At 44.9% G+C, this 24469-nt stretch overlaps 1 protein-coding gene across 3 annotated transcripts in view; it reads right to left on the bottom strand.

Moving 5' to 3' along the window:
* USPL1 (ubiquitin specific peptidase like 1) overlaps positions 1 to 24469 on the bottom strand; it is a 173773-nt gene that overhangs the window by 62902 nt on the left and 86402 nt on the right. For 2 of the 3 annotated variants that reach the window (XM_033949084.1, XM_033949085.1), the window contains 2 exons: positions 22317 to 22485; positions 18737 to 18865 (listed from right to left, as the gene is read on the bottom strand). In XM_033949084.1, the coding sequence (XP_033804975.1) occupies positions 18737 to 18865; positions 22317 to 22415 (228 nt within the window). In that variant the 5' untranslated portion in view covers positions 22416 to 22485. Of the gene's footprint in view, positions 1 to 18736; positions 18866 to 22316; positions 22486 to 24469 lie in introns of those variants that run through there. The other variant, XM_033949086.1, reaches the window with a different exon arrangement.

The following is a 24469-nucleotide window of genomic DNA, read 5'->3' as shown; positions in this document are numbered from 1 at the left end:
AGGCTGTGGGGGTGCGAGCGGTCCTTCAGGGTGGGGGTGCGGGTGGGAGTGCATGCGAGCGGTCCTTCGGGGTGGGGGTGCGAGCGGTCCTGCAGGGTGGTGAATCGGACGTCGGGGGGGGGCATCAGGCTTTCAGGGTGGGGACAGGACTTCAAGGGGGAGAGGAGAGTCGGGGCGGGCAAAAGGAGAGTCAGGCAGCATGCGCGGTATACGGGTGTGCGCGGTATATAAAATTTTCTGTACATAAATTTGTGTTTTCCGCGCGCTATACCTGTGTGCGCGTTATCTACGTGAAAATACGGTAATCTTGAAGTAGGGACATTGGATCATCTAATTTTTTATTGCCCCTGCATTAGGAATTTTTGGAATTCAATTTGGTCTCAAATAAATTGCTTATTGGAAAATCATGTGGAAATATCATATGATACTGTTCGGTATGTCTATGAAGAAAAAAAGTCAATTATCAGCATATAACAATAAGCTTTTGATGATAATGACGGGTGTTGCTAAGCAACATATTACTAACAACTGGAAAAATTATAGTAATCTCAATTATACGTTTTGGTGGAATTCCCTGTGTCATATTTACAAGATGGAAAGAGCAATTGCAATACAGAAAGGAAGTTATAAAAATTTTTTAAAGATATGGAGACCGATGGTTGATTTTTGTAGTGAATAGGCATCATTTTTCTTTGATAATATACATAGGGGGGTGGGGGGATTGGAAGATAAGATGTAGCGAAATTGAAATTTTGAAGGAATATGATAGTTTTAATGATTGTATAGAAAGATGGGAGGTGGGAGGGTTTTTAATTAATTTACATATCAACAATAAAATTTTAAAAAACAAAGTACACTGTACGCAGAGAAAATGTTAATTATTTATATTTGGGGGTTTTATCAGAGATCAGGTAGATGACTTTAAAATATGCAATGTCACCTTAGTAACAACTATACAAAAATAGACAAATATACCCCCTCCCCTTTTACTAAACTGCGATAACTGTTTTTAGCGCAGGAAGCTGCGCTGAATGCCCTGTACTGCTCTCGATGCTCATAGGCTTCCTGCGCTAAAAATCACTACTGCGGTTTAGTAAAAGGGGGCCATAGCGCAAAATATAGATAGCAGATATAAATTCTCAAAACAGACACATTTTGATCACTAAATTGAAAAAATCTTTTCCTACCTTTTTGCCTGGTGATTTCATGAGTCTCTGGTTGCACTTCCTTCTTCTGTAAAGCCAATATTTCTTTCTCTCTCTCCCTGCCCCCCTCTTTCTTTCTGCCTTTCCTTCTCTCTCCTCCCTGGCCCCCCTCTTTATTTTTGCCTTTCTTTCTCTCTCCTCCTGCCCCCTCCCCAAGCCATCGTGCCGATTTCTCCACTTCCCCGATTCTTTCCCTACCCCCAAGCCACCAACATTGATTTCTCCCTGCTGCTTCCCCGAGCCAGGCCTGGCGCGTACAAGCGCCGGGTCCATAAGACTTCACTTCTGACATCAATTCTAACGTCGCGGAGGAAGTTCCAGGCTAGCCAGGCAGCGATTGGCTGGCCCAGAACTTCCCCTCCGACGTCAGAATTGACGTCGGAGGTGAAGTTTTGTAAGTCCAGCACTTGTACGCGCCAGGCCTGGCTTGGAGAAGCAGCAAGGAGAAAAAGATCGCAAAGGCAATGCGATCGACTCGCATTGCCTTTATGATCTACTGGTTGATTGTGATCGACCATTTGGGCACTCCTGTCTTAATGCCTTTAATTCCTTTTCTAGATGGAAAGGAGAGTTTGACTTGTTGGATGCCTCTTGCAAAGGAAAATCTGTAAGCATGCCATAATAAGGGAATGAGGGGAATAAAAATGCCATATAAAATTTTGAAAGAGATGCAGGCACATTTGAATTGAATTCTAAGTTAAACCGGGAGCCAATGAAGACTCAGGAGCAAAGGGGGGTCAACATGGTCAAATTTACTTTTTCCAAAGATTAGCTTCGCAGCAGTACTCTGGATTAATTGTAATCTTTGGAGACAGATCTTTATGATGCCAAGATAGATAACGTTACAGTAATCTAGTCGAGATAATATGATTGATTGGACCAAGACAGAGAAATGTCGATGATGAAAAAGATGTCTAACCTTCCTCAATATTCGTAAACTACAAAAAAGCATTTCTTGACCAGGGAATTTATTTGGTCCTTAAAGGTAAGAGAGGATTCAAAAAGGACTCCCAATATCTGCAAAGAGGCCCCAGATTCCAAAGCTACAGTAGGAGGAAGACAGACCAGTTTTGGACTTAACCACAGAAGTTTAGTTTTAGTTGTATTAAGCTTCATCCAGACAGAAAGAGCCCAGGCTTGAAGTTTGGAAATGCAATGATTTACTTTGGAAACTAAATTGGTAATATCCGAATCGATCTCAATCAGTATAAAGATATCATCGCATAGGTGAACAGCGTTTCCCAAGCTGACAGCTTAAAAGTATTCAGTGTAGTCTTTATATGTATTGTAGAATTTTAATCCTAATGCAGCCCTACCAGGGGCGAACCATGGCCCACATCGGGTATTTTAAAAGATTGTTTGAAATAAAGAGTGATGTGTACTATTATTGGGATTTGCTTTTCATTCCACACAAATCTAAAATATGCAATTAGGCCCAAACTCAGTAAAATGAAGTTCTAACAGAGTTTCAAGGCACCTACTGGCACACACACACACAAAAAAAAATCAGCACCAGAATCGCACCTCCTTAGATGCTTTAGGCAGCCTAAAGTGCCTATGGCGGCATGATTCACATCATAGGTAGATGCCAAAAATGTAGGCCAGGAAAACCCTGGCCTACATTTCCGTCACCGTCACATAATTAACATGCAATTGGCGGCTGCTGACAACCGCATCGGTTACAGAATCCAAGCCTTACTCCTCATACTTTGAATACTATTATATAAGTTTATACAAAGATTTATCCCATTTGGGGGTAATTTTCAAACTCTTTGCAGTGGGAGAGACTGCATATTTTTTACCCTCAAATTTTGCAACAAATTTTTATGTTGAAGTCTATTTTTATTATCAAACCCAATTAAAACAAATATACAAAAATGTTGCATAATGTTGTGATTGGTTCTGGGAGTCTCAAAGACACAAATACCTATGTTACTGTGATAAAAATGCACCTTTTTTGACTTCTCACATAAAAAACCCTATCAAAAAATCAATTCCTGAATATATAGGAATCAGGCAAACAGTGGAGATGTCAAAAAACACAAGGGTGCTTTTTATTTCAAAACTCTGCTTTATTAGTGTGATGATGCGACACATGTTTCGGCTTAATCGGCCTACCTCAGGAGTCTTGTTAATAGAACGTCTTTTGCAGAGTGAAATATATCACAGTTTAAAAACCACACCAAAAAAAGGCACTCTTTGCAGTAAACTTCATGGTTTTTGGTTGGAAAGTGAAAGTATAATAGCTAGCTCTCAAGCAAACTTTTAAGATCTGCATAGGCCACATCATCATCAGACCTATCCAAAAAGACAAGAAAAAAGCAACCACTCAGCTTGACAAATACAGACCCATTGCCTTAACTCTCCTCTTTATAAAACTAATGCAAGGACTAGTTCAATATCAACTAATGAACCATCTAGAACAATTTCAGCTACTCCATAACTCCCAAACAAGTTTCAGACCATCATTCAACACAGAATCGGTAATTGCCTCCCTCCTAAATGACTTGTATGGCATACTGAGCAAAGGGCTAAATGCACTAGTGTTACAACTGGAACTCAGCAGTAAGTAGACCATGACTTACTGTTACTCTGCTTAGACTCTTTCGGACTATCAGGAAATGTTCTCTGCTGGTTCCATGGCTTTCTAAAATCGACGCTACCAAGTACAGTCTGGAGAAACACTATCCGATAATGGTCCAGCAAATATGGCATTTCACAAGGCTCCCTTCTGTCGCTCCTTCTCTTCAACATCTATCTTGCCTCCCTAGGAGACCACTTAAGCTGTCAGAATGTTACCCACTATAGCTATGCTGATGACATCATTATTATCCACCTTGTTACCTGCCTAACTCCCGCAGAGATACAAAGAATAGACTCAATCCTATCCTCCTGAGAAGAGTGGATGGCACAAGTTAAAACTAAATTCTTTCTAGCCATGTCCACCAACTTCACCATGGATTACTCAACTTTGAGAGGAACTATCTTTCTCATCACCCTTCTAAAAGAATCCTGGAGTTCATCTTACTAGACACCTAACTATGACAACCCAAGTGGACCAAGTCATATGCAAAGGCACTATTCCAATTACTAGTCTAAGCACTAGTTTTAAGCCTTCTGGACTACTGCAACATCGCATACTTAGAAGGACAACACAGACACTTTCGAAGACTAAGTATCATGCAAAACACCACGGTGAGGCTAATCTTTAACCTGACGAAATTCAACCACATAATACCATTCTACCAAAAATTACATTGGCTAATGGTTGAGGAAGTGTCCTCTTCAAATTTGGATGCCTCTTCTACAAAGCATTACATGGCCTATTGCCCAACTACCTTACTACTCAATTCCTATTCTCGTGGCCTTGTCTCGTGGCCTTGTTATCAATTATTCTTTACCTTTCCCTCGGTCAAAGGCTGCACTCAGAAAGCACAGTTACTTACCGTAACAGGTGTTATCCAGGGACAGCAGGCAAATATTCTTAACGCATGGGTGACGTCACCGACGGAGCCCTGGTACGGACCTTTTTAACTAGAAAGGTTTAGTTGGCCGCACCACGCATGCGCGAGTGCCTTCCCGCCCGACGGAGGAGAGCGTGGTCCCCAGTTAAGATAAGCCAGCTAAGAAGCCAACCCGGGGAGGAGGGTGGGACGTAAGAATATCTGCCTGCTGTCCCTGGATAACACCTGTTACGGTAAGTAACTGTGCTTTATCCCAGGACAAGCAGGCAGCATATTCTTAACGCATGGGTGACCTCCAAGCTAACAGAGAGGGAGGAGGGATGGTTGGCCATTAGGAAAATAAATTTTGTAACACAGATTGGCCGAAGTATCCATCCCGTCTGGAGAAGGCATCCAGACAGTAGTGAGTAGTGAACGTGTGAACTGAGGACCAAGTGGCAGCCTTGCAGATTTCCTCGATGGGCGTGGAACGGAGGAAAGCCACAGAAGCAGCCATAGCTCTGACCCTGTGGGCCGTGACAGCACCTTCCAGTGAGAGACCGGCCCGAGCATAACAGAACGCGATACAGGCAGCAAGCCAGTTGGAAAGCGTCCGTTTAGAGACAGGACGACCTAGACGGTTAGGATCGAAGGTCAGAAAGAGCTGAGGGGACGAGCGGTGAGCCCTGGTACGGTCAAGGTAGTATGCAAGGGCACGCTTACAATCCAGCGTGTGCAACGCCTGTCCCCCAGGATGAGAAAGGGGTTTAGGGAAAAAGACAGGCAACACAATGGATTGGTTGAGGTGAAAAGCCGAGACCACCTTGGGAAGGAATTTAGGATGGGTACGCAGAACCACCTTGTCATGGTGAAAAACAGTGAACGGTGGATCGGCGACCAGTGCATGCATCTCACTAACCCTCCTGGCAGAGGTGATGGCAATGAGGAAAAGCACCTTCCATGTTAGAAGTTTGAGCGAAGTTGTGGAAAGAGGCTCAAAAGGGGGTTTCATGAGGGCTGATAAAACCACATTCAGGTCCCAGACGACAGGAGGAGGCTTCAGAGGCGGTTTGACATTGAAGAGGCCTCTCATGAACCGGGAAACCAGTGGATGAGCCGTGAGAGGTTTTCCGAGGATAGGCTCATGAAACGCAGTGATGGCACTGAGGTGGACTCTGATTGAGGTAGACTTGAGGCCAGCATCAGACAGAGAGAGCAAATAGTCCAGTACAGTTTCCACCGCTAATGAGGGGGGATCGTGATGATGCAGTAGACACCAAGAGGAGAACCTGGTCCACTTCTGATGGTAACATTGGAGGGTGGCCGGTTTCCTGGAGGCATCCAAAATGTGACGGACAGGCTGAGACAGATTCTCTGGAGAGGTCAGCCCGAGAGAAACCAAGCTGTCAGGTGGAGCAAAGACAGATTGGGATGCAGTAGAGACTGACGTTGCTGCGTAAGTAGAGTAGGAAACACAGGAAGAGGAATGGGCTCCCTGGAGCTGAGCTGAAGCAGGAGGGAGAACCAGTGTTGGCGAGGCCACCGAGGAGCGATGAGAATCATGGTGGCCCTGTCCCTGCGGAGTTTGGATAACGTCCGCAACATCAGAGGTAGTGGAGGAAAGGCATAGAGGAACCGATCCGTCCAGTCGAGCAGGAATGCATCTGGGGTCAGAAGATGAGAAGAGAAGAGTCTGGAACAGAACTGGGGCAGCTGATGGTTGTGAGGTGCTGCAAAGAGGTCCACCTGCGGAGTGCCCCAGCGACCAAAAATGGAGTGGAGTGTTGAAGGGTCCAGAGTCCACTCGTGAGGTTGAAGGATGCGGCTGAGATTGTCGGCCAGGGAGTTCTGTTCGCCCTGGATATAGACAGCCTTGAGGAAGAGATTGCGGGCCGTGGCCCAGGTCCAGATGCGGAGAGCCTCCTGACAAAGGAGGCGAGATCCGGTGCCGCCTTGCTTGTTTATGTAGTACATGGCGACTTGATTGTCTATGCACAGGAGAAGAACCTGAGGGCAGAGAAGGTGCTGGAAGGCCTTGAGAGCATAGAACATGGCTCTGAGTTCCAGGAAATTGATGTGATGTTGACGCTCCTGAGGGGTCCAGAGTCCCTGGGTGCGTAGATCTCCCAGGTGAGCTCCCCACGCATAGGGGAAGGCATCCGTGGTTACGATCATGGAGTGAGGGGGTAGATGAAAGAGTAGACCCCTGGAAAGATTTGAAGTCGGATTGATTGGGATGTGAGTGTAGGCCTCTTTGAGGTCCAGGGAACATAGCCAGTCGTGTTGAGAGAGAAGAGGGTAAAGCGTGGCAAGGGAGAGCATTCTGAACTTCTCCTTGACCAGACACTTATTGAGGTCCCTGAGATCGAGGATGGGACGAAGGTCTCCTGTCTTCTTGGGAACCAGGAAGTAGCGGGAGTAGAATCCCTGACCCCTTTGGTCCGGAGGCACCTCTTCGATGGCATTGAGAAGAAGGAGGGATTGGACCTCCCTCAGGAGGAGGGGGGTTTGGGAGGAGTGAGAAGCAGATTCTACGGGAGGATTGTCTGGTGGAAGAGTCTGGAAGTTGAGAGAGTAGCCGTAGCGAATGATGTTGAGGACCCATTGGTCTGATGTGATGACCTCCCAACGGCTGAGGAAGATTTGGAGGCGACCTCCGATAGGTTGAGGAAGAGGCAATGATGATGGGAGACTGGCTAAGCCCTGGAGGAAAAAGTCAAAAGGGCTGAGATGGTTTTGACGGAGGGAGAGGCTTGGCAGGTTGGTGAGACTGTGAGCGAGCCCGAGATTGATGCTGTTGACGAGGTCGGCGAGGCTGCTGTTGAGGCGGGTTGAGAGGTCTGGCCGAGAACCTGCGCTGGTAGGAAGACTGCTGTCTGTAGGTGCGAGCCGGTGGAGTCTTCTTTTTAGGTTTAATCAGAGTGTCCCACCTGGTCTCATGTGCTGAGAGTTTCTGGGTTGTTGAGTCCAGGGACTCTCCGAAGAGTTCATCACCCAGACAAGGTGCGTTAGCCAGGCGGTCCTGGTGGTTAATGTCCAGGTCAGAGACTCTCAGCCATGCCAAACGTCGCATGGCCACCGCCATGGCAGATGCGCGAGAGGTCAGCTCAAATGAGTCGTAGATGGAGAGAACCATGAATTTACTGAGTTGGAGAAGGCTGGAAATATGTTGCTGGAAAAGAGAGACCTTACGTTCAAGAAGGTATTTCTGTAAGGAGGAGAGCTGTTGCACCAGATGCTTCATGTAGAAGGAGAAGTGGAAGGTGTAGTTGTTGGCTCTATTGGCTAACATAGCATTTTGGAAAAGGCGCTTACCAAATTTATCCATGGTTTTTCCCTCTCTGCCAGGAGGGGTGGAGGCATATAGCACAGTTACTTACCGTAACAGGTGTTATCCAGGGACAGCAGGCAGATATTCTTGACTGATGGGTGACGGCACCGACGGAGCCCCGGTACGGACAATTTTAGAGTGATTGCACTCTAAGAACTTTAGAAAGTTCTAGCTAGGCCGCACCGCGCGTGCGCGAGTGCCTTCCCGCCCGACAGAGGCGCGTGGTCCCCAGTTAGGATAAGCTAGCTAAGAAGCCAACCCGGGGAGGTGGGAGGGACGCAAGAATATCTGCCTGCTGTCCCTGGATAACACCTGTTACGGTAAGTAACTGTGCTTTATCCCAGGACAAGCAGGCAGCATATTCTTGACTGATGGGTGACCTCCAAGCTAACAAAAAAGAGGGATGGAGGGAAGGTTGGCCATTATGAAAATAAATTTTGTAAAACAGATTGGCCGAAGTGTCCATCCCGTCTGGAGAATGCATCCAGACAATAATGAGATGTAAAAGTATGAACTGAGGACCAAGTAGCAGCCTTGCAGATTTCCTCAATAGGAGTGGAACGGAGGAAAGCTACAGACGCTGCCATAGCTCTAATTTTGTGACCCGTGACAGAACCTTCCAGTGTCAGGCCGGACTGAGCATAACAAAAAGAAACGCAAGCAGCAAGCCAATTGGATAGAGTGCGTTTAGATACAGGATGACCCAACTTGTTAGGATCAAATGACAAAAAGAGTTGAGGAGATGATCTGTGAGGTTGGGTGCGATCAAGATAGTAAGCCAGAGCACGTTTACAATCCAAGGTATGCAAAGCCTGTTCACCTGGAGTAGAATGAGGTTTTGGGAAAAAAACAGGTAGAACGATGGATTGGTTAAGATGAAATTCAGACACAATCTTAGGAAGGAATTTGGGATGTGTGCGGAGGACGACCTTATCATGGTGAAAAACAGTGAAAGGTGGATCCGCCACCAGTGCATGGAGCTCACTGACCCTCCTGGCAGAAGTGAGAGCTATTAGAAAGACCACTTTCCAAGTTAGAAATTTAAAATGCGTTGAGGCCAACGGCTCGAAAGGAGGCTTCATCAACGCAGAAAGAACCACATTCAGATCCCATACAACAGGAGGGGCTTTAAGAGGTGGTTTCACATTGAAAAGGCCCTTCATGAACCTTGCAACTAAGGGATGAGCTGAGAGGGGTTTTCCATGAATCGGCTCATGAAAAGCTGCAATGGCACTAAGGTGGACCCTTATCGAAGAGGATTTAAGACCAGAGTCAGATAAGGACAATAAATAGTCCAACACCAGTCCCACTGCTGTAGATATGGGATTATGGTGATGTAACAGGCACCAGGAAGAAAAGCGAGACCACTTTTGTTGGTAACATTGAAGAGTAGACGGTTTCCTGGAGGCATCAATAATAGAACGGACAGGCTGAGACAGGAGAGCATGAGCTGGAGTCAGCCCGAGAGATACCAAGCTGTCAGGTGCAGAGACTGTAAGTTGGGATGAAGCAGTGTTTGCTGATGCTGTGTAAGCAGTGAAGGAAACAGAGGAAGAGGTATGGGTTCCCTGGAACTGAGTTGAAGTAGAAGGGAAAACCAATGCTGTCTGGGCCACCGTGGAGCGATGAGAATCATGGTGGCTTGTTCCCTCTTGAGCTTGAATAAGGTGCGCAGCATGAGCGGAAGAGGAGGGAATGCATAAAGGAAGAGATTGGTCCAAACTAGGAGAAATGCATCGGGTTCCAGACGGTGAGGAGAGTAAAGTCTGGAGCAAAACAGGGGCAGTTGATGGTTGTGGGGAGCTGCAAAAAGATCCACTTGAGGTGTGCCCCATTGAGAGAAAACGGACTGGAGAGTCGAAGGGTTGAGAGTCCATTCGTGAGGTTGAAGAATTCTGCTGAGATTGTCTGCTAAGCAATTCTGTTCCCCCTGGATGTAGACTGCCTTCAGGAATAAGTGACGAGCAGTCGCCCAGGTCCAAATCCTTTGAGCTTCCTGACATAAGGGACGGGATCCCGTCCCTCCCTGTTTGTTGATGTAGTACATTGCAACTTGGTTGTCTGTGCAAATGAGAAGAACCTGAGGAAAAAGGAGATGTTGGAAAGCTTTGAGGGCGTAAAACATCGCTCTGAGTTCCAGGAAATTGATGTGGTGTTTCTTTTCCTGGGTGGTCCAAAACCCCTGAGTTTGGAACTCGTTCAAGTGAGCTCCCCATGCATAGGGGGAGGAATCCGTGGTGATGACCAGTTGATGAGGAGGTAGATGGAACAGTAGACCTCTGGATAGATTTGATTTCAACCACCAAAGAAGCGACTGTCGAAGAGACGAGGTCACAGATATGTGTTGTGAACAAGGATCCGTCGCTTGTGACAACTGAGTCGCTAGGGTCCATTGAGGAGTACGCAGGTGGAGACGTGCGAAGGGAGTGACATGTACTGTGGAGGCCATGTGTCCCAAGAGCACCATCATGTGATTCGCAGAGATGGAAGGTTGCTGGAACACCTGCTGACAGAGATGAAGGATGGTGTGAAGGCGGTTTGGAGGAAGAAAAGCCCTTATCTGAACAGTATCCAGAATGGCTCCAATGAATTGAAGTCGCTGAGTTGGAATGAGGTGCGACTTGGGTAGATTGATTTCGAACCCCAACAGTCGAAGGAAGTAAATGGTCTGATCCGTGGCTTTGTGAACGGACTGAGGAGAAGGAGCCTTGATGAGCCAGTCGTCCAGGTAAGGGAAGACTTGAAAGTTGTGGGAGCGGAGATAAGCTGCGACCACAATCAGACATTTGGTGAATACCCTGGGCGAGGAGGCTAGGCCGAAGGGTAGCACCTTGTATTGGTAATGATGTTGATTGACAAGAAAGCGAAGATATTGTCTGGACATCAGATGAATTGGAATGTGAGTATACGCCTCCTTGAGATCGAGGGAACATAGCCAGTCTTCCTGAGAAAGAAGAGGGTATAGGGTGGCAAGAGATAACATCTTGAACTTCTCCTTGACCAGACATTTGTTGAGATCCCTGAGATCTAATATTGGTCTGAGATCTCCGGTCTTTTTGGGTACAAGAAAGTACCGGGAGTAAAATCCCAGGCCTTGCTGGTCCAGAGGAACTGGTTCGATGGCATTGAGAAGAAGGAGGGATTGAGCCTTGTTGGAAGCAGACTCTTTTGGCAGACTTAGAGGTGGAGGAGTCTGAAAATTTAGGGAGTAGCCGTGGGCGATGATAGCAAGTACCCACTGGTCGGAGGTGATTGCTTCCCATCGAGATAGAAAAACTTGTAGTCGACCTCCTATGGGCTGAGGTAGAGGACACGAGGGAGGAAGACTGGCAATGTCCTGGAGAAAGGAGTCAAAAGGGCTGTGTCGACTTAAGTTGAGTAGCCGGTTTGACAGCAGGCTGCTGTTGTTGACGAGCCTGTTGTAGCTGCTGACGCTGTCTGCGAGGTTGAGGAAGATGAGGCTGAGCCGGTCGAGCAGAAAACCTCCTTTGATATGAAGGTTGTTGCCTGAATGGACGAGGAGGAGGAGGTTTCTTCTTGTTTTTCAACAAGGTGTCCCATCTAGTTTCATGGGCGGAGAGCTTTTGTGTGGTGGTATCCATGGACTCCCCAAACAGCTCATCCCCTAGGCAAGGAGCATTGGCAAGCCGGTCCTGATGGTTTACGTCCAGTTCTGAGGCCCGTAGCCATGCCAACCTTCTCATTGCTACAGAGATAGCAGTAGCTCGAGATGTCAGTTCAAAAGTATCATAAATAGAACGGACCATAAACTTCCTGAGTTGCAGAAGACTAGAGGTACATTGCTGAAAAGCAGGAAGTTTACGGTCCGGAATATACTTTTGAAAAGAGGTCACCTGTTGAATGAGGTGCTTCAGGTAAAACGAGAAGTGGAAAGTGTAATTACTTGAACGGTTGGCCAGCATGGCATTTTGGTAAAGACGCTTTCCAAATTTGTCCATGGCCTTTCCTTCCCTACCAGGAGGGACAGAGGCATACATACTGGCTCCTGCAGTCTTCTTTAGGGTTGACTCTACCAACAGGGATTCATGGGGAAGTTGGGGTTTGTCAAATCCAGGGATTGGAATCACTTTATATAGAGATTCTAGTTTTCTTGGGGCTCCTGGGATTGTCAAAGGAGTTTCAAGATTCTTATAAAAAGTTTCCCTCAAGATGTCATGGAGGGGTAACTTTAAAAACTCTTTAGGAGGTTGGTCAAAATCCAAGGCATCCAAAAATGCCTTGGATTTTTTAGAGTCAGACTCTAAAGGAATAGACAGGGTGTCTGACATCTCCTTTAAAAATTTTGTGAAGGAGGAGTGCTCTGGCTTAGCAGTAGTATCCTGCACCGATGGTTCCTCCTCATCAGATGTGTAATCCTCCTCGGTACCGAGGGGATCATCTGAATCGTCCCACAAGTCAGGGTCCCGTACCGATTGTAAACGGCCCTGGGAAAGTGGAGTCGATGTATCAGTATGTTTAGTCTTGCGTACCGATTTACCAGACCGAGTGGAGACGGTACCAGGGGAATGTAGTACGGTACGGGGTTCAGAGAACAGTACCGGTTCCGACACCGTAGGAGTAGCACGCCGTTTTGGTTCTGCTGATAGAACAGGCATGGACAAAGATTTTTGTGGTGCCGAAACAGTCGATGCCAATAACAGAGGCTGTTCGACAGACGGCACCGAAGGCTCAGTCGGTACCGACACTGGAAGGTTCGGAGACAATAGAGCCGGGAGCAACTGTTGGAGTTGCTGCTTAAGCTGGACCTGGAGGATAGAGGCAATGCGCTCATCCAACGTTGGTCCCGATGGCACCGGTACCGGTTTTTTCTTGCTCGGTACCTTCGGTGCCGCTCGACACTCGGGTGAAGTCGATGCCGATGACGAGGCAGAGACTTCAATGGGAGCGGAGCGTTTACGGGGCCGGCGCTCAGTCTGCAGGACTTGGCTCACTGCATGCTCGACTGGCGGGCCTAGAACAGTAGGGGAAGGCTTCTTAGCCGGCTTACCTACAAGAGTCGACACCGACGATGGATCTGGCGGTGCCGAGGTAGTCGGAGTCGATTTGGAGGAAGTCGTCGACGTCGATACCGGTGCAACTTCCATAGCGGTACCGAAAAGGATCCGCTGCTGAATTTGTCGATTTTTTAAAGTTCTTTTTTGTAAAGAACTACAGCGGGTGCAGGTTTCAGCCCTATGGTCCGGACAAAGACACTGGAGGCACCACTTGTGTGGGTCGGAAAGGGAGATAGGGCGTGCACACCGCTGACACTTTTTGAAACCCGGTGACGGGGGCATGAAGGGAAATACTGCTGTAGCAAAATCGAAGCCCGAGGCTTCGATGGTGCCAACAGGCCCCGCCGGGTCAGATTCGACAAAAAAAATGAAAAATAATAAATTTTTTTTTTTTTTTTACACAAAAGGTAAAAAAGAAGGAAAGAAATAAAATATGAAGAGAAAAATACGCGCGAGCGGGAAGGCAAGTGAAATAGAAAAAAACTTCCAACAGCCGTTGGAAACACGCGTCTTCTTAGCTCCGCGGAATTAAGAAAACTGGGGACCGCGCGCCTCTGTCGGGCGGGAAGGCACTCGCGCACGCGCGGTGCGGCCTAGCTAGAACTTTCTAAAGTTCTTAGAGTGCAATCACTCTAAAATTGTCCGTACCGGGGCTCCGTCGGTGCCGTCACCCATCAGTCAAGAATATGCTGCCTGCTTGTCCTGGGATAAACACTGGAACCATGAGATTTTTTCAAAGTAGATTCCACCAGGAGCAATTGAGGCTTATCAAATCCTGGGATTGGAATAACCCGGTACAAGCTATCCAATTTACGAGGGGCTCAAGGAACCGTGAGGGGAGCTTCCCAGTTTTTATAGAAAGTTTCCCGTAAGATGTCGTGGACGGGCAACTTCAGAAATTCTTTGGGAGGTTGCTCAAAGTCTAGGGCATCGAGGAAAGCCTGAGACTTTTTAGAGTCGGACTCTAAGGGAATGGAAAGAGCTGCTGACATCTCCCTAAGGAATTTGGAGAAAGAGGATTGCTCTGGTTTGGAGACGGTGTCGGTCATGGAGGGTTCTTCGTCGGTTGACGAAGCGTCCTCCTCGGTACCGTGAGGGGAGTCTTCCCACAAATCTGGGTCCCTAACGTCGGGGTGCGTACGTTTGGACATCGGTGTGGAGGGCTCGGCATGGCGGGTCTTTGAAAGAGATTTGCCTGAGCGCACTGAGGCGGTACCGGGTGAGGAAGACCGATGTCGTTCCTGGGACCGGACAGGGTCGGCAGCATCACGGGTATGTACTGCAGGTGTTTCTGCCAAGAGCACCGGCATGGAAGTATTAATCGGTACCGAGGGGGTTGACACCGATGGGACAGGGTGAGGCTCGGACCGGGTCCGTACCGGAAGGTGCGGTGCCAGCAACGCCGGCAACAGTTGTTGGAGCTGTTGTTGCAGCTGCTCCTGTAACTGTGTTTGGAGTATGGCTGCGATGCGGACGTCCAGGGGAGGCACCGGTACCGCTTTTTTATTCTTCGGTACCATAGGTGCCGCTCTACGATCCGGCGATGAGGAGGGCGATGAGGAGGCACTCACCGAGATTGGAGCGGAGCGTTTGCGGGGCCGGTGCGGTGCCGGGAGGGCCGGTGTCGCAACCGTGGCAGGAGGGCGCTCAAGGGAAGTGGGAGGCTTCTTAGCCGGCTTACCTGGGCCCAACGACCCCGAGGAAGGGTCCGGTGGTGTCGATGTCGTCGGTGCCGACTTTTGTGGTGCCGTCGACGTCGCAGCCGGTTCCATGGCAGATCCGGTACCAAACAAAATATTTTGCTGGATCTGCCGATTTTTCAAAGTACGCTTTTTAAGCGTAGCACAGCGGGTGCAGGTGTCAGCCCGATGCTCTGGACCCAAGCACTGGAGGCACCAATTGTGTGGGTCGGTGAGGGAGATCGGGCGTGCACACCGCTGGCACTTCTTAAAACCCGGTTGAGGGGGCATGAATGGAAACACGGCCTCCGCAAAATCGAACCCGGAGGCCTGTATGGTGGCAACAGGCCCCGCCGGGGCCGGCCTGAAAAAATAAAGAAAACTCGACGAGTTGTTTTTTTTTTAAAACAAAAATAAAGGAAAAAAAAAGTGAAAAAATACGCGGGAAGGCAAAAAATTAGTTTTTCAACGGCCGTTGAAAACACATGCGTCTTCTTCGCTCCACGGAAACGAAGAAACTGGGGACCACGCTCTCCTCCGTCGGGCGGGAAGGCACTCGCGCATGCGCGGTGCGGCCAACTAGAACTTTCTAGTTTAAAAGGTCCGTACTGGGGCTCCGTCGGTGACGTCACCCATGCGTTAAGAATATGCTGCCTGCTTGTCCTGGGATAAAAGGTTTATTAACAGACTCTTTATCATACCAAGCTACTTCCAGAGATGCAGAACCGAGTCAAATGGTTAGAATATCAGTCTCTTACACGCACATTAGAAAGCTTCTAAAAACACACCTTTTCTCTAAATTCTTGTAATCCTTCCTAAATTGTATACAGATGTTTACTGTTAACTGGTTATGCCTAAGTTCTGTTGTAGCTCACTGGTAACTGTCAATCTACCTCTTTAGTAAACCAACATAAATCAAAAGGCTTTAGCGATATACACTGTCTGCCTGACCAGGATGAATGGACAGATGCTGAAATGTTATCAGAATTAGGGAGGCTAACAAATTGGGTAACAGTAATAATGGGCGATTTCAACTATGCCAATATTAACTGGGTAAATGTATCATCATGGCATGATAGGGAGATAAAATTCCTTGATGAAATTGACTGCTGGTTCGGGAACTGACAAAAGGTGAAGCAATTCTAGATCAAGTTCTTATTGTAGCACATGAATTGGTGAGGGAGATAATGGCGAGGGGGCCGCTTGATAAAATCATAACGTGAACAGATTTGATATAATCCCTGGAATAAGTTTACACAGGAAATCCAATACAACAGGACTTAACTTTAAAAAAGGAGATTATAACATGAGGAGAATGGTAAAAAAGAACCTTAAAAGTGCAACTGCAAAGGTCAAAAATATACATCAGGTGTGGATGTTATTTTAAAATACCTTCCTGGAAGCCCTGACTAGATATATTCCATGTATTAAAAAAAGGAGAAAGGAAGATCAAACGGCAGCCAATATGGTTAATAAGTGAGGTGAAGGAAGCTATTAGAGCTAAAAGAATCCTTCAGAAAACGGAAGGAGGATCCGACTGAAAATAACTGTAAACAGCACAAATGTAAGGCACTAATTAATAAGGAAAGCAAAAAGAGACCTTGAAAAGATTGAACTGGAAACAAAAAACATACAGTAAAAACTTTTTTAGGTATATTAAAATTAAGAAGCTGGGAAGAGAAGCAGTTGGACCGCTAGATCAGTGTCTCTCAACAAGAGGTTTAGGGTACATGAGCTGCTTGATTGGGGTACATGGCATTGGCCGCCGATGATATTGCCTGCCCACCGCCCCCCCCTGCCGAAGCCACCACTGGGGATCCCTCCCTTCCTGCCTGGCCCCCTCTCCCGAAGCCACCACCAGGGAACCCTCCTTCCTGCCTGTCCCCCTCTGCAAAAGCTGCCACTGGAGATCCCTCCTTCCTGCCCACCCCCCTCTGCCAAAGCCGCCACTGAAGATCCCTCCTTCCTGCCCACCCCCCTCTGCCAAAGCCGCCACTGGAGATCCCTCCTTCCTGCCCGCCCCCTTAGGACAAGTCAGTGGCTTTTCACGCTGCACATAGGTGACCCTGAAACCTTCTCTCTGACATCAGAGCTGATGTCATGCGGAAGGTCAGCCACCTGCAGCATGAGAACTGCTACCTGCGCGAACCTGCACCAAATGCCCTGAAAGAAGGGAGTGCGGCTCGAGCAAGTAAGGGAGAGAGGGGACATGATCTGGGACAAAGGGAGAAAAGGGGGGGGGAAAGGAGCGCATAGGGACAAAATTTTGGGACAAAGGCTGGAAAGCAGGGAGGGGGGCACAAACTCAGGACACAGAAAAAGGGAGGGGAATGAACATGGGTCACAGAAGGGAGGGAGGAAGGGGACACTAACTTGGGACATAGGGAATAGAAAGGAAGATTGTTGGGCATGTGAGTGAGAGGGAAAGAGATGGTACACATGGGGAAAGGAAGAAATAGGAAAATTGTTGGGCATAGATAGAGAGGAGTGGGGAAGAGAAGGATGAGAAGGAGAAATGTTGGATATGGTGGTGGAGACTTTGTGCAACAACTGGGTAATTAGGTATTTATTTATTTTAAAAATGTACTGTAGCTATACAGTCTACAACTAGGCGGTTTACAGAGTATGAACATAAAAAACTTAGGAATAAACATCACAAAGCAAAATCTTAAACAATTACTCTTAAAATAACCCACTGTGCCACTGAAAACCTTGAATATTTTTTTGAGTTAAAGTATTTGAATATATGGATTGTTAGTTGTAAAGATTGGGCTTGGTTGCAACTTATTGTGTACTATTGAATTTTTAAAAGTTATTTAAAAATGTAATATGTATGATATTTATTAATTTTACAGTTTTTGTCTCAGCTTCTGATACAGCCTCAGAGGGGGTGAAACATGGCCATGTTGGGCAGTTAAGAATTGTCAGTGTTTGCTATAATAAAACAATTTATATATTTTTACGCTGGTCTGCTATTTTAATTTTTGGACTGGATTACAGATTTTGCAGCTTGCTTGCCTGTTTTTTGGGACATTTACAGTATAGCCCAACATTTGTAATGCTATCAGCCTAGGCAAACCAGAAAGCCTCCTCTATAGTTAATGTCTGCAGTAATCTTTTCTGTCAGCAACAGGTATTAATGCAAACAATTCTCAGACACCAACATATCATCTTTAAAAAGTGTCCAAAAGAGAGGATCTCCTGGGAAGGTGCATCATTTGATTTTACAATAACTGTGGCTTTATATTAGCTCCTGTGATGTTGCCACAGCTCTTATGTGGATCCTAAAGAGAAAACATTTGGTAAGAGCTGTTTCAGAGCCTTTACAGTAAAATTTTACAAGTATTCTCTGCTTTGCAATATTAATGTTTTGAACCATCACTGCTATTGCTCATCTTACAATTTCCTTTCTGGGATGGCTCAGGGACTCTATGGCTTCTGGTTCTGAAGCTATTAAGGGTATTGTGGAGGCAGAGTTCAAAGCCCATCAATGAAAGGAAGCCATAGTCATTAAGGTTGATGCTTGATGGCTAGATCTGCAACCTATAATACAGGGCTCTGGAAGAAGCCCAATGCATGCACTCAGAACTGTTCCTGTTGGGTGGGTATATTAAAATAGGAGGGGAAAAAGAGAAAGCAAGCAGAGTTAACAGACCAAATCAAAAAAACTCCACTGTGCATGCTTGGTTGATCTGATTGCGAGGGCAATGGGACTGAGGCATCACTGCATTCAGGATGATCCATGCTATCCAACCTAAGCTCAATAAAGATGGCTTCCCGTTTCCATTTACATAACATCACTCTATATTCTATCAAAATGTGCCAACAATCATCTAGTTTTAGTTAAAAATTTGAGTGTGGCACCAGTAGAAATTGATGAGACTAAAAGGAGGACAAGAATTTAAAAAAAAAAAAAAGACAGCAGACAAATTTTTTGAAGCAGCTCCTATTACTTGTAGTTTATTGCTGATTTTAAAAATGGAGGCACATAAATGAAATCATTTTCCTCCCTGTCACAACCAACAGCAAATTACTTGTGTGCATGAGCAGCATCATGGCATACCTGTGGGTTTTCACAAAGACAAATGGATTCGCTAAAACTGATGCGGTATGTCCGCAAAGCCCACTTCTGTCCCTTCTGTATGCAGACCGGGCAGAAGTCTTCTGAACTTGCTCTACAGGAATCAGAACCCTATTTAAAAAACACAAATAATACATCACTTATTTGGGCATTAAAGCTTTTAAAAGAAATGAGATAAATGGCAAAATAGAAGGAAAACAAGTTGCATTCTCTTTCACAATGCATCAACTGTACATATTTGCATTTCACTTAAATCTTTTATCATGGAATATGTCAGAATATTCACAAATGTTTTTGCTTTTTTTAAAGAAAAGTGTGGAGCAGCAGTTTCACCATTTACCCAAAGCTTAGTTGTCAACTGTGATCAGCAATAACTAGCATCATATAAAGCAACAAAAGTTGAGCGTTCATAATAACCATGTTGAAGAAATACCGTATATACTCAAATATAAACCGAAATTTTTGGGCCAAAAATATGGCCCAAAAGGTTGTCTGTTTATATTCAAGCTCCCTTCCGATGATGGTGCCTTTTTCCTCCCCTTCCCACCCAATGACCAACACTTCTATCTTCTGACCCCCGGCACTGCTATCCTCCCACTACCCACTACCCTAAACCGCCATATTTACAGTCCTGGTATTCAGCAAGCCAATGCCAACGCTCAGCACTGGTGAAGGGCCTTGAGCATCTGCGCATGCTCAAGGCCTACTGGTTCCCGCTCTCTCTGAGATTCTTGAAGGGAGTCCAGCAGCCTTCTTAAGCATGTGTAGAAGCTCAAGACCCTGCACCAACCCAGCAGAGCATTAGTGTCGACTTCCTGAGCACCAGAACTGTTAAGTGCGATGTCAGTCTGAGGCAGGGGTAGAGAAGGTAGTAGAGGATAGCAAGGAATGCCTAAGCAACAGGATCAATCTTCACCACCTGGCTCCGGTTTTTAAAGCAGGCAGTGGATATGGTGTTTTCAGTGCAATTTGATAAATAGGGAAAGTTGCCTTCAGACTCTGTTTCTTGAAAGCAGATAGCGAACCCTTTTTTTTTTTAGCAGATTGTGTGGCAGACTGAACTTTTGTTTCTAAAGCAAACAGTGCATTTTTTTTTTTCAGCAAACTGCGGGGCTAGTTGTCTTTTTTGTTTCTCAAGGTTTGTTTTGTGTTTAAAGTGGACAACAGACCATGAATACTTGTTTTTAACGTAGATAATGTACCTGTGCATTTTTAGTTTCAATTTAATTCTGTGCACTTAAGAGATAATGGAGAGATTTTTTTTATTGCATATGATAAGTTTTTTATTTGATTTGTTCTGTTCTTAAATTATGTGGAAAGATATGCGCTTCTTGCCAGATGTAGTACTTGTTTCTATTTTTAAGTAGTTTTTTGTTTGTTTGTTTGTTAACAAGGATCTACACCAATGAGCTTTTGCATGCTTTACGATTGTTCAGATACCTTTATTTTTTTAACGTTTTCATTGGTTTTAAGATATTTTAAATTAATTTATTAGGACTAGAAGGTGATTAAAGTTTGTAAATTTTTTTTATAGAGTTAAGCATAATTTTTTTTTTTAAATGCATACTTTTTTGGGGACAGACCATACCTAAGCTATTTAAATGTAATTTACTTGAATATACACACTGAATACATACAATGCATGATGTTTTATACTTGATTATCTATAGACATCTTATATCTAAATTTTCAGAAGGCATTTGACAAGGTCCCGCATGAACGTCTACTTCGAAAAATTGTGAGCCATGGAATCAAGGGTGATATAATCACGTGGTTTAAAAACTCATTGGCTGATAGGAAACAGAGAGTGAGGGTGAATGAACAATACTCAGACTGGAAAAGCGTCATAAGTGGCATGCTGCAGGGTTCAGTGCTTGTGCCTGTGCTCTTCAGCATATTTATAAACGACCTGGAAATTGGCACGACGAGTGAGGTGATTAAATTTGCGGACAATACAAAGTTATTCAGAGTAGTGAGGACACAGAAGAATTGTGAAGACTTAAAAAGAGACATAAATACACTCGAGGAATGGGCCGCGAAATGGCAAATGAGGTTCAACATGGATAAGTGCAATGGTGATGCATGTCGGTAACAAAAATCACATGCATGAATACAGGATGTCCGCTGCTATACTCGGAGAGAACCCCCAAGAAAGAGACTTGGGAGTACTTGTAGACAAGTCAATGAAACCGTCTGCGCAACGTGCAGTGGCAGCGGAGAAAAGGGCAAACCAAATGCTAGGAATGATTAAGAAGGGGATCACAAACAGATTTGAGAGGGTTATCATGCTGCTATACCAGGCCATGGTGCGCCCCCACCTGGAATACTGCGTCCAACACTGGTCGCTGTACATGAAAAAGGACATAGTACTCCTGGAAAGGGTTCAGAGAAGTGACAAAAATGGTTAAGGGGCTGGAGGAATTGCCGTACAATGAGAGGCTAGAGAAACTGGGCCTCTTCTCCCTTGAAAAGAGGAGACTGAGAAGGGACATGACATGATCGAAACATTCACGATATTGAAGGGAAATGACTTAGTAGAGAAAGAGATTCTTCACCCTCTCCAATGTAGAAGAATGAGAGGGCACTCTCTAAAGTTAAAAGGGGATAGATTCTGTACAAACGTAAGGAAGTTCTTCTTCACCCAGAGAGTGGTAGAAATCTGGAACGCTCTTCCAGAGGCTGTTATAGGGGAAAGCACCCTCCAGGCATTCAAGATAAGGTTAGATAAGTTCCTGCTGAACCAGAACGTACGCAGGCAAGGCTAGACTCAAATATAGCACTGGTCTTTGACCTAAGCGCCGCTGCGTGAGCAGACTGCTGGGTACGAAGGACCACTGGTCTGACTCAGCAGCAGCAAATCTTGTGTTCTTATGTATGGCATGATCCGACAGATGACATTCCCCTACCCAAATTTCTAATCTCAGTTTATATTCAAGTCAACCTTTTTTCCTCCTTTTTTTTTTGGGGGGGGGTGGGTTACCTCAGTTTATATTTGGATTGGTTTATATTCAAGTATATACGGTATATGCCCAATCTGTTGATAGTGAACCAGGTCCTGGCAAATGACAGCCATTCTGATAACATTCCCTCCTTTCCCACTGGGAAACCTGCTGCAGCAGAATGTCAGCAGGTTACACAGTAGCAGGGAAAGTGAGAAAGTAACAGAAGGCACTAGACTAGTCTTGTTTCATGAAAGTAAATATTTCTTTTTGCAATAATACTTTATTTTTTAATGTTATAGAACTGACTCTCCATATTAAGTAGGATGGTTGATTTCTAAACTTTAGCTAAAAACCATTGCTAATTTTATTTTCAGTCTATGAAGACAAACAATGAACTATCACAAGCCAATAGTTCACTGCAACAGTGAATGCAGTTGGATGCAAAACTAGTAGCTTACACCTAGAACAAAGTTTTCGCCTTTTCATAAGATTTCCGTGGAATATACTAATGAATTTTTAAAAAGTAAACACCAAATTGGAATCTCTACAAAAAAGCAGCAGAGAAAAAAAATGTTACAAAAACCTCTTTGCACACATGTAGGAAGAAAACTTTCACTGACTTTTCCCAAGACCCCCACCATGTGGAGTGTAGATATCCCTATACCAGGACCTTGTCCACACACTGACAGCTCAGTTCCAGTCTTCGGTGAAGCCATCATTCTGAGCCTGGCTAACCTGAATCATGTCACTTCTAACATATCAACACCATTAACGAGTTTCCAAAGAACCCTGCAAAAAATAAATAAAGAAGGGAAGACAAGACAGTTATATATAATCACGTTTAACTAGGTAACACAAAATCATTCTGTATTGATCTTTCCAGGCTACTGTATCTAAAAAGAAAGCCATTAGGTGGCACCTGCAGGCTAGGCAGTGAGCATTTCTCAAAGCACTGCTGGTAGTCCCCAGCAGGAAAGACTACTGGGATTTTTCCCACCAAGAAAGAGAAATAGACAGCTAGGGTATGCTGCTCACTGAAGATTGCAAATAGGACTGATTTGCAGGCTATCCACAATAAATGTTCACTGGGTATATTTCAGCACATTTCCTTTAGAAAACGGGTTACTTTGCATAATTTGTCTATCCTGAAAACCAAACCTATTCAAAGACATTGTGGTTCAGTTTTGAATATTTCAAGATAGACAATGAAAACAGAAAAGTAAAGAGAAATGAGTAGCAGCGCGCAGAAAGGCAAAAAGTATGCTATTCCTCTTCTCCTATAGCCAAGGCCTTCCAAAATCTGTGTCATCTACCGTAAATGTAATCCATATTGAAATATCAAACCTAGACACTACCGCTTTATTAACCATTTCTCCCCACCCCCTCAAGAGGCAGTGATTCATTCCATTTCCTTAACTTTTAAGCACCAAATGGGATGTGCACAACAGTTATAGCTTTAACGTGAGTCAGAATAAACTTGTGAAGTATCAGAAATTTGTGTTTGGATTCCCGATTCATGCTTTACCGGGAGCAACTCACAATATTACTCATCCACTACTTTATTAGGGTTTAACAACAAGATATCAGCTTCCAATATCAATACTACGTTCTATAAAGAAGCTGTTAAACAATCCCTGAAATAACCACCACATACAATATTCTGTATATTATTACAGTTTATATTTTAGTAAATACATGCATTTCCTAACATATACTTTACATTACATAGTCTGAGACAACTCCCACAGTCCTGAAACATTCATATCATTCAAATATATTTTGTTTTTAAAATGAAGAAATCCAATTGTTGTTTCCAACCTTCACACCAGGAAAATAATTCCCTTTTAAGCCGGAGTTGTCTGAAGGACTGTGTAATGTAATGTAAAGTATATGTTAGCAAATGCATGTATTTACTAAAAGATAAGCAGTGTAATAATATATAGAATTTTTATATCTTGATATTGTATGTGATTGTTGTCATTTCAGGACTTGTTTAACAGCTTCTTTATAGAAGACAATATTACTCATATGGCATTCCATGTCAAGTGGTCCAGTATTGAAAATCATCCTCACTCAACCTCTTCCAAATTGAATAAAATTTTGTGTGAATGTTCCCTATAGCCTAAAATGAAACCATGTAAAATTTTCCAGCTGAATCTCGATTGGTTTGAGACCTAGAGGCTGTCGAATGTAGGTCACTCGCTGAGTATTATGCTCTGCGTAACACAAAATGGCAACTTTGTCCAGCCACTATAGCCCAACAAAACCTCTAAAAGAATTGAAATTTTGTGGATTAATACAACCCCTGGTACTAACTTCATGTGCAAAGTCTGGAATGTAACATTAGTTTACCTCCCCTTTTATGAGGCAGCAAAGTAGGCAAAAAAATATTATGAAAGAAATTTAATGGCTACTTTGACTCTTCAGTGCTCCTGACCTGTATTTTGATTCAAGTCATAACTGTACCAATCATGATAATGCACATAGGATTTGCATTAAGAGGCTTTGTAACCAACTGGTTAGCAGATATATGAGGGTAATCACATGAAATGCACATAGGATTTGCATTAAGAGGCTTTGCAACCAATTGGTTAGCAGATATAAGAGGGTAATCACATGATATGCACATAGGATTTGCATTAAGAGGCTTTGCAACCAATTGGTTAGCAGATATAAGAGGGTAATCACATGATATGCACATAGGATTTGCATTAAGAGGCTTTGCAACCAATTGGTTAGCAGATATAAGAGGGTAATCACATGATATGCACAT

The sequence above is a fragment of the Geotrypetes seraphini genome, chromosome 6 (genome assembly GCF_902459505.1).
Source record: "Geotrypetes seraphini chromosome 6, aGeoSer1.1, whole genome shotgun sequence".
NCBI lineage: Eukaryota > Metazoa > Chordata > Amphibia > Gymnophiona > Dermophiidae > Geotrypetes > Geotrypetes seraphini.
The sequence above is the reverse complement of the archived record's forward strand: the minus strand, read 5'-3'. Positions and strand labels throughout refer to the sequence as shown.